Source organism: Orbicella faveolata, unplaced genomic scaffold (genome assembly GCF_042242905.1).
Source record: "Orbicella faveolata isolate gen_17 unplaced genomic scaffold, um_ofav_v1 contig_12, whole genome shotgun sequence".
Taxonomy (NCBI): Eukaryota; Metazoa; Cnidaria; class Anthozoa; order Scleractinia; family Merulinidae; genus Orbicella; species Orbicella faveolata.
Genome location: NW_028301539.1, coordinates 22896336 through 22910000, shown reverse-complemented (window position 1 = coordinate 22910000; position 13665 = coordinate 22896336). Strand labels below are relative to the sequence as shown.

The 13665-nt window shown below is 38.1% G+C and overlaps 1 protein-coding gene across 1 annotated transcript; it reads right to left on the bottom strand.

The window, feature by feature from the left end:
- Positions 1-2146: 2146 nt before the first annotated feature.
- On the bottom strand, positions 2147-12228 carry LOC149117222 (uncharacterized). The gene is made up of 8 exons (XM_089282896.1): positions 12104-12228; positions 11966-11986; positions 11376-11417; positions 4827-4847; positions 4225-4416; positions 3487-3516; positions 2925-3073; positions 2147-2293 (listed from the first exon to the last, which is right to left on the bottom strand). Exons 1-7 carry the CDS (start codon positions 12180-12182, stop codon positions 2949-2951), a joined length of 510 nt encoding a protein of 169 aa, XP_089139022.1. The 5' UTR covers positions 12183-12228; the 3' UTR covers positions 2147-2293; positions 2925-2948.
- Between the last annotated feature and the right edge of the window lie 1437 nt (positions 12229-13665).

Below are 13665 nucleotides of genomic sequence, written 5' to 3'. Positions count from 1 at the left end.
CTCGTTCGCTCCGTCGAAACTTGCTATTAAATCATTTCCTAAAAGATCAAAAAAATAGTTATAAAATTCAACGGTAAATCCATCTTCCCCCGGTGCTTTATCATTCTGAAAGGTTTCTAGTATCTTTTTGCATTCTTCGTACGTAAGTGGACCCTCCAAGGTTCCTTGCACGTCCTCTGAAAACTTAGGCGATTCAGCATTTTCAGTGAATGTGTCATAAGCAGGTTCAGAAAAGGTTAAGTCCGAGGTATATAGGTTTCTATAACAATCTTCAATTTGCTCTAGAATCAGTGTCTCGTTGCGCGTAATAGAGTCATCTTGTAATCGAAGTTCACCGATAGTTTTTTTTGTTGTAATTACTTTTTTCAAGATTGAAAAAAATACTTTGTTGGGCGTTCACCATTTTCTATCCAGCGGCATTTTGCTCTAGGCATTGCCTGTTTTTCTTTTTCTTCGTAAATTGACTTAAGTTCCCTTTTCAGTCCGTCATACTCCCGTGGCTCCACCGATGTAAGGAGAAGAAAAATTATCGCAGATAATAACATCAAGTTGGTCTATTCTACGTCTTAATTCCTGTTCTCGGTTGCTGATACATTTTGCTTTACTTTTGGAAAAGGAAATAGTCGCAGATCTGAGTTCCATTTTCATTAACTCTCAAAAGAGCCTCTTATCCGTCACATGGCTATAATAACTGCACGCGTGAGCGTATGTATCACGAACCTTACTCACATACTGCATGTCATTCAATAGGGTGTTGCTAAATTTCCAGAGTCCTGGTCCCCGAGGAGGTTTGTTGGGCCAAGATAGCGAAATAAAAATTGCGTTATGGTCAGATACGATAGCATGGTAAATTTCGAATTCTTTACATCCCGAGAGAGATTTTTGCAACTAAGAAAAAGTGAATCCTAGATTTAAGTTTAAGAGATTTTGATTCGTACGTGAATTTGCGTAACTTTGGATGTCGCATTCTTTGAATATCCACTAATTCAAACATTTCCATCGTTGTCTGAATGAGATTACGGTAACTGGACGGTTTCCACGGTGCACCTCCGATCTTATCTTTTTTTGATAAGGTACAATCCCAGTCTCCCCCGACAATTAGCGAGGTGAGCTCTGATTTATCGATTATGCAATTGTTGAGCTCTTGCATGAATTGGAGTTGATTGGCCTGGTCATTAGGTGCGTAAATATTGCACAGTGATAGTTTTTGTCCATTAAGAGTGACTGTAATAACCACTATTCTGCCCGAGTCATCGGCATAAGAATAATCAACTTTTGGCTGTATAAAGAGATTAATTAAAATACACACACCTTTACTATGCGTGGTGCCATGTGAGAAAAATAGCTCGCCACCCCATTCTTTTCTCCAAATATTCTCATCGGCTCGTGCTGAATATGTTTCTTGTAAAAAATAAATGTTTGCTCTTTGATCTTTTAGGTATGAAAATATACTCCTCCTCTTGATTTGATCTCTCATTCCCCAAACGTTCAATGATAAGACGTCAAATTTGGACAAACTACCCGTATTCATATTACTCGATAGAAAAGAAAAAAAAGGAATTAAATTACGAGAAAAAAAAAATACAAAAACTCACTAAAGTATAAACAATCCAGACAACGCACACAGACAAATACACACAACAACACAAAAGAGAACAACTAAACCTTTTTGCAAGTAGGGTAAAGAGATAAGTCACAGTTCCAAACAGAGTCCGTCCCCTCTCCCAAAATACTTCTAAAAGCAGGCTACAGATTCTCGAGGTCCCCTAATTCGATGATTTTGATGGGTCTCCCGTCCGGCGAAGTCTTCACATAAATTGTTCCGTTCATCGATCATGCGCTCAATAGTTCGCCATCTCTACGTTTCTTGTTAGCTCTAGACATGATGCGGCGACGATAGAAAGTTAAGTTTTTGTTGATGAAGATCCTTGTCGACTGTACTTTCGTTGCGTAGGAGGAGTCGGGGAAGAGGTCGGCCAGTTTGACGTGTTTAAGCTTTGTCCTAGCTCTGTAGAGATTCGTCTTGGCTTTGTGACTAATAAATTTTGCAATTATTGCTTTGTTGCCCCGAGTATTTAATTTATGGGAAATTGTTAAAATGTATCGATGGGCGAAGACACAGGAGACAACACCGAACAACAACGTATTTTACCGCAAACCCAGTTTTATTGCAATGCTTTTATTACTATTACATTGCTTTCTAATCATCGCTCCTTTAACGGTTAGCTCAACTTAGTACTAAAGCGTCACTGGGCGTCCAGTCCTTAGATCGGACATATCAATACTGAGGGACCTGTATCAAGAAAAAGCTCCATGTTAAGATGTCATCAAGTCATGCCATATGGTACAAGTAGAATCTACCGTCAAAGCGTGGTGGAAAGGTTGCTTTGCAAAGATATCGCCTTGTACTTAAAACACCAATAAATCCTTGAATTGTATAGAAATTACATCTCTAAGCAGGTCATCTTTTCACAAATTCCGCTTTTACCAATTATTGACTTTCATTAGGCTACTGTAGTGAGCTGCAGAATTATTGAATTGTTTGTGTGCCTGACCTGTACCTTTTTTTACATATTAACTGGCTGTTTGGCATTTTTAGCTGGCAAAGGTTATTTCAGGTAGCCAGTTCCCCCTTTTCTAAATATAAACTGTTTTTTACTTGCCCAATAAAATGCAATTGCTTTTCATGGGATCTGTGGTAAAACAATAGCTTTTTTTGTTGCCTGAACGGGGACTAACGTACACAGGGAAACAAAATTGAATAAATGTGATTGAACTAGACTGTGCCTAAGTACTTAAATCTTCAAGATGGAATTAAAAGTAACAACTTTATCATTTCCTGAAAATACATTATCAGTAAAACATCAATAGGCTATTCCTGTCAATTTTAGCATTGCAACTCTTTTTTATAGTTAATCACTTACTGTCGGTTATTGTCGTTGTCAGTCTCATCCCTTATAAGGGCAACGTGGGACGCAAGTACAAACAACTCGTTTACTTTTTCCATATTTAACTAGGAAGCATTTTCGGGTCAAATTCTTCCGACATTTTGGAGAAGGTTTAGGTTTAAGAACTGTAAAAGACAGAACAATAGTTGGTTTGTACGTAAGTAATATGTGAATGAAAGAAAGAATGAAAACCAAGGAGAAGGGAAGAGGAGAAGCGGGCGAAGGAAAGGGATGCACTTAACTCCCAGTGAAATGAATTCTTTCTCTTTGCTTAAAGGATCTTGGAGCAAGTTCACGATAAAGCTTTTTTCTCTAAGAGAAACATGTATTTGTAATCATAGTGAAAGAGCAAAACCAGAAAAGGTGAAATATGAGTAATTCACGAAAGAGCCCAGCATATTAGTAGATGTGAGAGTTTTGCAATAATCCGCACCTAGATTTAGCATAATATGAAATTGAAAAACAAAAAAACAAAAACAAAAACAAAAAACTTCGAATGCACGTAAAGTATGCATTTGCTTCATTATCGTGTACTTACCTTTCTTTGATGGATCTTCAAGTTCTTCAACTGAGAGGACAACAAAAATAAATGTTACTGTTAGTTGTTGCTTTTTGCGATTCCCACGGATTGATGTTTTTAAAACTCATCATGAAGTAAAGCAAATAACTTTTGGCAAAACGCTCGAGACAAGGCCCGCTGAAGAGAGCATGAATTTTTAAGAGGTTTTAGTTATTTTAAGACAATATTGGCGTACAATTATCGCATATTAAAAGCTAAATAAGTGAATTTAGATCGGGTAAACGTACTCAGTTTAACACAGTTAAATGTAAAAAGTAAATTGTTGAAGTTGATGTCGTTCCTTGCGGCAGAATAGGCCTAGAAAATGTCGCCAACACAAGAGCAGAAAAAGCGAAGCATTTGTGACTTCTCACGGAAAGATTTTTCCCTTTTTTTTCTTTTTCTTTCCTTTTTTTTTCTTCGTTTTGGTAAAATGGATACAATCGGGAAAGGAATTGATCTACCTAAAGAAAGAGTAACCAAGAGAGTAAATTGCAGGCGAAGTTAACGCACCCGGTGCCAAGTCCTACACTTGCTTATATTTCTTCCTTAGCGCGCGCGTTTGACGTTGCGACATGTATCTCGTGCCATGGGCAGAAAGGATACGCAGTAACAATTATAAGTGACATGTAAATAAGAGTACCCGAAAAGCAATACATGATGTTGTATTCTCCCTGAATCATTTGTTACAATATGCAGGAATTAAATTTGACTTACTGGTTTCATTAAAGTTCTCCGCTTCATCTTCTAGAGTTTCAAGCATTTCGTCATTCAATTGATTGTCAAATTCAGTCTCGTCCCCATATTTCGTTTTATATCGAATACAACGACAAAGGCGTAAGTAGCGATAGCAGTATGTGACTAAAAAGCACTTTAGGACATAGCCTTTTGGGCAAGAAGGCCAAGGACCTGAAATAAAACAGAAGAACACCAATTATCAATTGATAGATCTCTATGGTCAGACTTTTAACATGGTTTGTACTCTTTTGTGCAGTGTACATGGAATTTACCGGGAAAAGGGGGAGGTGGTGAGAGCTGGGCTGGATACGGCTGTAAATCTCCTAATCACATGATATTGCCTGGGTATTGTATCCTATACTTGATGCCACTTACGTTCTAGTCAAATGACTAACACCAGCTCCTGCTAGCGTTAGAAAATGGCAAGAACTACTTGTGTTACAAATGGATTAGGACGATGCCGACAAAAATGAGTACTTGGTACCTTACATTTTCTACCTCCAATGGAACTATGTGGAAAGGAGTAGAAAAGCGCCCGCCTCAATATTTCAGACTCGATCTATTAGAGTTTTTGTACTAACCTTTGGCTGGGTCTTCCAGATCTGGATGTAGAAACATAACAAAAAATAAGTTACCTCTATTTAATTCTCTGTTTGTTTGTTTTTTTCTGTTTGAAAATCATATTTTTAACATTCTTGCGCCTTACGAGTAATATTTGAAATGCTACATATGCCAACCCAAAGGATGATAATAAAATTCAAGACATACTGAGCTGAAATAAGGAATGAAGACAGGTAGTCTTATAGGCGAATCTTTGGTGACGTCATTGTTTACATTTTTCCTCATTAACATACGACTTTGCGCATAGAAGGCATCATGCTAGACACGATTTTACTAGAAAAACTTAAAGAGCTTGTGAAACTTAGTAAGTGGTGAAATTTTTGGCTCTTTGGGTGTTATACGAGTAGAAATTGGCTTTCAAAAACATCAAAATTTCTGTGTGGCAAAAACGCTAATGAGCTCATACATTCTTTGTAAAATTTGAGCTTTTAAACCCTCGTCGCACAAAAAGTATTCAATACCACGCGCTCAAATTCCTTGGGACAGTTAATCGTGCTGTGCCCTTTCAATATTCAGCATTAATCTCTTTGTAGCTCCTTCAGAAACTGTATCCCTTATGGTAATGAGGCAAATATTGTAAACAAAGATTCTCCCATATTGTTCTCATCAGGCTTACTAAGACGTTGGTCGCTATCGCTCAAAGAATAGAGTGGGATTCACATTTTTTTTTTTCTCGTCATACATGTAGTTTTAATTTAGAGTGTCTTTGATTTCGTGCCTTTTTTTCTTCTTGAATTCTCTACGGGTATGTGCTTATTGCCTAAGGTTAAGGTTGTTAACGCTCTTAAGAGGCGCCCTCTGTAAATTTCAACTATGGCCATTTGGACCAGAAAAACTCAAATTCCTCAAACTTTCTCAGATGAATGGTCTAGATAATGATTCACAAAAATATAACTTTCAGTTGAATTCGATTTGTATTTTAGCGCTGGGGCCACCACCTTGGTTTTGCCCATCTGAGAGGGCTTTCAGCGGCCATTTTAGGGCACATTTTTAACAATTTGCCATACGAAGAAAACGATATAAATCCGGGTAAAACCCTGTATTCGAGACAAGCAAATGTTTCTTATTACATCGAGAGGCAGTTTTGACAACTTAAAGAGCACTTAAAGAGCAATGTCTCACCTGTAAAAACATGCAATAAAATTTTGGGGCAGTTAAAACTGTAAAATGTTAGAAGAAGAAGTTTAAGCTGTGCTTTTGTCAACAAAGACCGCCGTCCTAGTTAGCATAATAGGCACCTTAAGATACCAGGACGGGACGAGCTAGGACGGCTGCCGGAAGTAAACTTACTCAACCGGGCACGCGCACGAGAACTCTCGACTCATCTCTCTGCCGTCCTCGTCTCGTCGAGGACGCCATTTCGCCCGACTAGCCGTCGTATCGAAAACGTGAGTATTTCGCTCTTGTTTTGCCCCAGCAAATGTTCCAATCGACCTTATTTTCAGTTATATGATAAGAATGTTTATAAGGTTCACATTTTTCGTGATTGTAGTGTAGAATACTACGCTGAGATACGAAAAAATGTGAATAAAAATATTCCTCGTCTGTTCGTTTGAGTTTCAGTCACTGTTAATTCAGTCGCTGTCACGAGTGTGCGAGATCAAAACGAAATACAAACTATATGCATTGAGAATACATCAGTGTAAGTACAGGCGATAAAACGTTGTAAGAATGAATGCCATGGAAGCATCTATCGAGCAAATAAAACACACGTTTTCAAACTGATGTTTAGTTGTTGTTTTTTTATACCACCCGGAGCTTGATGCAAAGTTTGTTTTATTTTAATAATGCTTGTTACAATTACAGATGGAAATTGAAATGTTGACCAAACGTCAAGATTCTTCGGCGACAGAATTCTCAGACGTTCTGGTGGTAAAAAGCCATCTGGAGCGGGCCGATCAGATTGTTCGTTTAATTTTTTCATACGGAAATTCTGGTTTCTCTATTAAAGTATTGACAAATGTTTGCTTTGCTTATAAAGAAAAAAGATATTCAGCATCGCCGTAAACTATCGTTTAAGCTTAATAGAATAAGATTTCTACTTTGTCTTTTATAGTCTAAAGGATGTCATTGTTTCTGTGAATAGCTTGTACGAAGTTCGAATTATTGACGTCGCCGTCCTTTGCGAAAATACACATCTTAAGCATTTTGTCTTTGGCGACACAACGGGACCCGCGAAAGTTTCCCGCGTCCACTAGCGTTCCCGTCCTGGCCTTTCCCGTCCTCGTATCTTAAGGGCCCTAATAACGTGAAAATAACGATGCACAAAGAAAATAACGATATATTCCACTTACCTCGCTACATGTCGACAACTGGATGTTCCACGATGCCTCATGTTATATTTCTAGTATGTTTCAGCCACATTTTCGGTGATTAGTGTACGAAATCACTCTCAGACATCGCCAGGGTTAAGCAGATTTCAACTCTCTGAAGCCTGCTTCATAAGATCTATCAATATTATTTGTCTTTCGTCTCATAAGCCGCCGTTTACAAGAAGTTTAACAATTTGCTGAGATCCTTACTGACCCAGAAGTCTGTTAGCAGCCTTTAAAATCCTCCTCTTAATCGAGGATTCTCATCAAGAACTCGTTTAAAAGCTCAGTTTTGTTTTGATCTGTTGTGCACCCGCCATTATTCCACAGATTGTGTTACATTTGACAAATGCACATTCCAACAGGTAGGGGTAGGGTGGGTAGGAAGTAAAAATGTAACCGACATTAAAGCCATTTTACGCATTTCTGTGGCTAAACTAGTAACTGGCTTTTCCAGAATGATTTGAACATGAGCTTCTGCTTGCAGGCATTTTCTAGGTTATTTTTGCAGGGTAAGTGGCGGGGGGGGGGGGGGGGGGGGTCGTGCATTAAAAAAAAAAGAAAAAAAAGAAGACGATATACAGTATCAGATCAAAAGATTATGATATTTGGATAAAAAATTAATAGGATGCAAGACATTTAGGGGAAAAATTAATGGATAGAGCATGTTTAGATCAGATAAAGCGGGACAGTTTTGTCTTTCGCTGCCGGAAGTGCGCAGGAAGTAATGGTGAGCGACGTTTTATTTTTTAGCCGTTTCACTTTTGCATCAGAAAAGAAAATGCTCAGAAAATTACTGAAGGGCAGTTAAGGACGGTGCCTTCTTTTTTGTGGGCAAACGGTCTTTGCATTACGTAAGGCATGGTTTAAACGCCAGGCGCGCGCTTGGGTTGAAACTAGTGACTTAATTAACCCTACCAAGCGTGCGAATTAAAAAAAAAAATCCTATTGTGACCGAAACAAATTTCGCACTAAAATTACGAGCCTGTACTGAAACCGGGATTGCCAGAAAAGCAGCATATCGCTAAGCACTAACTGTAAATGGCTTCCAGCTGAAAAACTAGATTTTATCGTATCCGTAGAAAAAATCAGACTGAAATTCAACTGTAGATGGCATAATGCGCGCGCAAAACAACTGCGAGAGACGTCAATGTTTAACTTGGGAAGTGACAAGAAAAAATGTAACGGACACCGACAAAGTTTTCGAAAGGATGAAACAACTCATTTCACTTTCGAAAAAGGGGTGATTACAGCTACATTTTATGGTATGAATTGGAAGTGGCAAGCCTATTCAACAATGTATTAGTTTTTGGTTATGTGGAAAAGTTATGTAGACTGTATTTTGGTTAAGCCAGAGGAGTGCTGTCAGGGACCCTCAAAGCGCTGCTGCGACGATTCTGTTATTAAATACATATCAAAAGTGGTTTTTATGTTACCACTTACCACGTAGTTTAAAGATGTTTTTTAATATGTTTAGTTTTCTGCATGTAAAGGTGAACTTAAGGAGAATCTGTGAAGAAATATCTTTACCTTTTTTCAGAAAAATGCCACTGTCAACAGTAGCTAATTATCTCGGAAAAATTAATGACTATCCCCAGTTTCCTTTGTGGATTCTAATAACCCTGGCTAAGATCTACTTTTTCCACGATTTCTTAATCTGGCGGAAACACGTTTGTATTTTGTACGCACCATTCGTTATGAGCCTGAGGCACCCCACAGCCGCTAATGTCGTTCAGTTCTGTGATGGAGCACAGCTGCATGTCTGCACAAGACTAGTTTTCAACCCTATGCAGGGCGCTTTAAAATACCCGCATCTATCAAGCGAAGCACTAATGTTGACGCTTAGCCTTTTAAAGACATCATAGATGCGTTTAAGGCACACAAGTTGAATGAGTCATAAGCAATTGGATGAGTTAACAGACACTTGTCAAAAATATCCGCAGCTTGATTCTCAGCGGCTGTTGGGTCTTCTTGGAGGACCTTCTCCTGTCTGTTTCTGAGCTTTGAAGCCATTCTCGAGAGGAAGGATTAAACGTGGCAAGGAGTCAGGAACTCATCACAGATGAACCGCCTAATTCTGGCCTCATCTTTTGAGCGCCTCATCTTCTGTGCTACAGTAATTGCTTTGACTTTTATGGTCGTCTCCTGAGCCGAGAAAAACTTTTCCCCAGTGTAGTTTTTTTTGTTTTTCATTGAAACGAGTGGCCTTTTTCGTCACTTTCAGGGCTCAGCCTTTAGGTTTAGTGTCTTCAGCAGGGACTGGAAGAGTAGAATTTGCTAGGACAGGGTGAACACCACGATTGTCGCTATATCATATTTTGGCCTTGTCAAATAGGGTTTCCGTTTCAGGAACAAGTCAACGTGAACCGTACTGTGAATTGTTCTTCAGTAATTTTCTGAGCATTTCCTTATCTGAGGCAAAAGTGGAACCGCTTAGAAAAAGGAGTTTCAATAAAACGCTGCTTATCACTACTTCTTGCGCACTACTTGTCAGTCCGTTGCCTTTCGCAGCATTTGATGGCATTTCGGGCAGCGAAAGACACAAGTATAACGCTGAACAAAAAAAAAAACAAAAAACAAAAACAAAAAACAAGTAAGAGGCTTTTAATTGGAGTTCTATCCGTATTCTATTTGTAATAAATGAAAATTCTCGTCAAAAAATAATGGCTGTCAATGAGATTAGGATAGTTGTTTACAAATACAGTGTGGAATGTTGTGCCTCGATCTCTTTGCAGACACAAATTAAAGGTTGTCATGTAAGAAATTAAATTTCTTGCATCCTATTAACTTTTTACCCAAATATCCAATATCCTGAAAACCCCTAATAGGGCCTCACTGATGAACTGATAAAGCTGATCAAGATACACAGATCATAATCTTTTGGCCTGATACTGTCTATCGTTTTCTTTTTTTCTTTTTTTTTTTAATACACGACCCCCCCCCCCCCCCCCACAACCCCCCCACCTACCCTGCAAAAATATCCTAGAAAATGCCTGCAAGCAGAAGCTCATGTTCAAATCATTCTGGGAAAGCCAGTTACTAGTTTAGCCACAGAAATGCGTAAAATGGCTTTAATGTCGGTTACATTTTTACTTCCTACCCACCCTACCCCTACCCGTTGGAATGTGCATTTGCCAAATGTAACGCAATCTGTGGAATAATGGCGGGTGCACAATAGATCAAAACAGAACTGAGCTTAAACGAGTTCTTGATGAGAATCCTCGATTAAGAGGAGGATTTTAAAGGCTGCTAACAGACTCCTGAGTCAGTTAGGATCTCAGCAAATTGTTAAACTTCTTGTAAACGGCGGCTTATGAGACGAAAGACATACAATTTTGATATATCTTATGAAGCGGGCTTCAGAGAGTTGAAATCTGCTTAACCGTGGCGATATCTGAGAGTGATTTCGTACACTAATCACCGAAAATGTGCATGGCTGAAACATACTGGAAATATAACATGAGGCATCGTGGAACATCCAGTTGTCGACATGTCGCGAGGTAAGTGGAATATATCATTATTTTCTCTGTGCATCGTTATTTTCAGGTTATTATGCTAATTAGGACGGCGGTCTTTGTTGACAAAAGCACAGCTTAAACTTCTTCTTCTAACATTTTACATTAACTGCCCCAAAATTTTATTGCATGTTTTTACAGGTGAGATATTGCTCTTTAAGTGGAGGGTAGTTTTGGGACCTCGAGTGATGTACTTTTGGCGATATTTTCCTTTAAACTTCGCCTTTTTTCATGGCGCTTCATGAGTAGTCCGAAAGGGAAGAAATTTAAAATTCTGTAAAAAAATCAGGCGATGATCAAATTGCCAAAACAGCCTCTCGATGTAATAAGAAACATTTGCTTGTGTCGAATAACGGGTTTTTACCCGGATTTATAACGTTTTCTTTGTATGGCAAATTGTTAAAAATGTGCCCTAGAATGGCCGCTGAAAGCCCTCTCAGAGGGGCAAAACCAAGATGGTGGCCCCAGCGCTAAAATACGAGTCGAATTCAACTGAAAGTTATATTTTTGTGAATCACTTATCTATGCCATTCATCTGAGAAAGTTTGAGGAATTTGAGTTTTTCTGGTCCAAATGGCCATAGTTGAAATTTACAGAGGGCGCCTCTTAAGGTGTGATATCGCTAAAGATTTCATGGTGTTATTTCTAATTTGTGAGAATGAAACGCGTGATAATAACCTACCATATTCTGGTCCGTCGTTGTTCATTTCCTCGAGTTCTTGAGCTACAAGGTTAATAAGAAAAATGGGGTAAGTTGAACTCCTTCGCTACAAATTTATTGGATGTGTGAATGTGAATAACCGATTCTTTTTCTAGCTTTCTTTAAAGTTCTATTAATGTTTCTTGAGCTTTTGATTGTGGATATTTACTTCAGAACAAAAATGTTCCAGTTTACGAAACCTCCTGTCATTCGGGATGTCGTCGTGTGGGATCTTAAGATAGGCGAGCCGCTTCATTGCAATCCTTTTTCTCTGACTTTCTCTGGTCAAAACTGTAAGCGAAGGCAATTTCGCAGCCTTCCACGTTTTCCGTTTACTGTGGTTTCAGGTTATCCGTCATCTTTGGTAAGATTATAGTTTATATGTTTGTCATTGGAAGCTCTCTACTAAATGGTGACACTTGCGGCCAAAATTTTCCAAACTAAATGTGTTGTTTTATCCGCGCTCAGCAAATTTGACATAGTTCAGCTAATGCCACACACACATACTTTGTGACAAAAATAGTGATGAAAGAATGATGATTATAAGACAACATAAAGTGCTTCTAACTCACCTTCATATTCGTTTAGAGCATCTGCGGAGAATGGCAAATATTAATGATAAGAAAACTCTAAATCAAAAGATACAAAAATAAGAAAAAGCCAAAAAGCAAAAACGAAAACAATTGTAATGCATGAATCTGCTTGTTTACCTTCCTGCTCCTCTCGTAGAGAAAATGCTGCACTGGCCCCAAGAAACAAGACTGTGATGAACAAAATCTTCAATTCCATTGCTGGTAAGTGTTAAATTCAGCTGAAAATGGCCATAAGAGCAGTCTTTGCTGTTCGTTTTATGAGTTTTGATAGAGGGTCTAATATCATGGGACCAAAAGCTAATACTTTAAAACCAACCGTGTTCACTAGCATCGTTACTAGGAGGAAAATAAGTTTTCAAGGATCTTTGTTCGTTAGTGCCAGAAATAGAGCTTTGTGCATTCCAATGTACCTGTATTGAACTTCGCTATCTTTGATAATCTACTTGACTTGATAAATGACGATTTAAGATTGAGCATGTATTACAATCAACAAATATTAGGATTTTCTGAAGGAACTATTTTTTTCGAATTTATGTTCCAAACTTACGTACAAGAAAATTTTTTTATCCTGTCCATAGGCCGCATAATTCAAAATTAAAACATAATTCGAATGTCACTTAGGAGGTGCATGAGCAGTTTCAGTTCTTTTTTTTTTTTTCTGCTTTTGGTTGAAGTATTTTTTTTTTCTCAACTAACTAGTACCTTACGTTTCTGCTCGTAAAAATCACACAATTTTAAGGAAAAAAAATAGCAGCCATATCATTAGCCTTTTCTTTTTTTTTTCTGTGGCAACAAGGATATCTTATGATGTGTTTTATTTTGGCAACTGACGAAGAAAAAAATTGCAAACGTCCTAAGGATGATTGTACATTACGGGTGCACTTTAACTTCAATGACTGTGACGAAAAATGCCACCTCTCATGTTAAGTACCCGGTGGCCAGGTCATTTGAATTTCACATTACTCAGACACAATAATCGCATAATGATAAAATAGTGTTTGTTATCGCGCACTCTCAAAATCGATGTGAGCGTTAAAGGTAGCCTGACCGAGTGGTTAGGTGAATTTGCGTGAAAACTGAAGCTTGGGTTCGGAATTATACTTCTCCGATGTGGCTGTAGACAGCCAAATATTCCGCCCTTACAACGTAAAAATTTTTAACCATGCTATTTTCACTTACAATATTCGTCTAGGGTTTAAAAGGTTTTTTTTTTTTTTTTTTTCTGAACATTCAAATGCGTCATCTAAAACCCAAAGGACAATGACTGCTAAGAGTGTGAATGAGTGACAGGATTAACGATAATTATATAGTCTCTTTGTGACGAAACGTCTATAAGTTGGCAATATTTATTTATTTTTAGGATTTTAATTTAATCCAGAATGAAAAGTTACACGATATAACACATTATGGAAACAACCAGAAGCAATGGATTGCACCCAGCGTTCACACAAAATATATGTTTATCTTCAGAGAAGTCACTCATAGCAAGCAATTTTGTTTGATCGCAACTCTCGTGGTTATCTATAGTCTAGGATTATACGTAAATTTGATTAATAATAACTTCTTCTGTTGCCAACAATGCCACTATCCTCTTCGTATGCGTAAAACACTATAAATATAGTTTAATAACAGAAGAAGTCACGATAATTTAATTTCGAACTGTCGCAGCAAGCACTTTT